Raw genomic sequence first — 1,808 nt, forward strand, 5'->3', positions numbered from 1 at the left:
ACTGATTATTTAATTGTGTTGTACAAATTTAGTATCTACTGTGGTTTTTCCAATTCTTATGCTTTTATTGAACAATGGATCTTCATCAAAATTATTTCCATCATATATCAAAAATGCAAAGTATGTAGTTGTTTTATAGTAAACTATATATCAGATGCTTGACAGTAAATCAATGATTCATGCTTATTTCTGAGGCCTTAATTTCATAACAAAAATACCACTGCAAATTATAACAGAGCTCAAATATAATTTTAATTAGTTTGCTAATTATTAAATTAATCATACAGTAACAATGAAAAATTGTATAGAAAATTGACAAAGCCAGGCCAATTAACTTGATTAAACACAAATGAAGAAATTAAGTGAGATGAACAAAACAATAAAACAATATTTTAGAAATGCGTCCTGTATTAGTTTTGGTGCTATTTTATTGAAAAATTATACTCAGTGTTGATATTACATACAATGTTTTTCCATCTGCCGCTTCAACACCACTTTGACTTCGTTATTCCTCACTGCGTATATAAGAGGATTCAGCATAGGTGTGACGATGGTGTAAAAACCTGATACCACCTTATCATGGTTCACTGAATGGTAAGACTTGGGCCTCATGTAGATGAACATGGCTGTACCAAAGAAAAGTCCCACAACTGCTAGGTGAGAAGAGCAAGTGGTAAAGGCTTTCTTTCGGGCTTCAGATGACTGCATGTGGAGAACTGCAGCCAGGATTAAGCTGTAAGAGGCCAAAATGAGAGCCAAAGGGATCAAGAGCATCAAAATGCAGCAGATATACATGAAAAACTCAAAAATTGTTGTGTCAGAACAAGCAAGCCGCACCAGTGATGGTGCCTCACAAAAGAAGTGATTGACTTCCCTTGAGTGACAGTAAGGGAAGCTCAAAGTGGCACCAGCCTGCATTAGCCCATCAACTCCTCCCAGGAACCAGCAACTTGCTGCCATGAGCAAGCAGATTTTTTGATTCATGAGAATGGGATAGCGTAATGGGTGACATATGGCCACATAACGGTCATAGGACATAGCTGCTAAGAGGAAGCACTCACCCCCTCCAAGAGTGAGAAATAGGAAGATCTGGGCTCCACAGCTTGTGGGAGAGATAGATCTAGTGTTTGTCAGGTAATTGGCTGCCATTTTGGGAATGATTGTGGAGACTAGCATCATGTCCATGAGGGAAAGCTGACTAAGCAGAAAATACATGGGTGTGTGGAGTCGGGGATCCATGTGGATGAGAATGATCATAAGGGCATTACCCATCAGTGAGATGATGGAGATCATGAGCACCATGGAAAAGAGGAAAAGGTGGAGCTGTGTGTGGTTAAAGAGGCCTAGAAGAATGAAGTTTACATCTGTAGTGTCATTTGTATTCTTCATGGCTCTACTGTGACCTGAAAAATGTAAGAATGATAAATAAATGACATTTACTTTAAACAAAGCTTGGACATATGCTTAAGAAAACTTGGTCAAATGGCTGGAAAATCTCAGAATTGGGGGCTTAATTTTATTTTAATTTTTTACTTACTAACAAAAATGTTGTCATAGCATCCTACCATCCACCACTGTAGTTACTAAAAACTAATTCTGATTCAAATTAAATTGATTAACATACATATATGTTAGTACAAATTAAACCCCAATTTTTTTTAATAATTTGTCAGTATACTACACATAATTTACCCATGGTGTGAAAATATTACTTATGAAATCTCAGTTCTTTATAATTTTGATATTTCTAAAGGAGATTCAGATTTATGTACTTTATTTCTCCTGATTGTTACTTTTACATGTGTCTC

At 36.1% G+C, this 1,808-nt stretch overlaps 1 protein-coding gene across 1 annotated transcript; it reads right to left on the reverse strand.

The window, feature by feature from the left end:
* Positions 1-456: 456 nt before the first annotated feature.
* On the reverse strand, positions 457-1,389 carry LOC103212036 (olfactory receptor 2T33-like). Its single transcript, XM_007958036.1, has one exon. It carries the CDS (start codon positions 1,387-1,389, stop codon positions 457-459), a length of 933 nt encoding a protein of 310 aa, XP_007956227.1.
* Between the last annotated feature and the right edge of the window lie 419 nt (positions 1,390-1,808).

This window comes from Orycteropus afer, unplaced genomic scaffold (genome assembly GCF_000298275.1).
Source record: "Orycteropus afer afer isolate SDZICR_OR568_19922 unplaced genomic scaffold, OryAfe1.0 scaffold00840, whole genome shotgun sequence".
NCBI lineage: Eukaryota > Metazoa > Chordata > Mammalia > Tubulidentata > Orycteropodidae > Orycteropus > Orycteropus afer.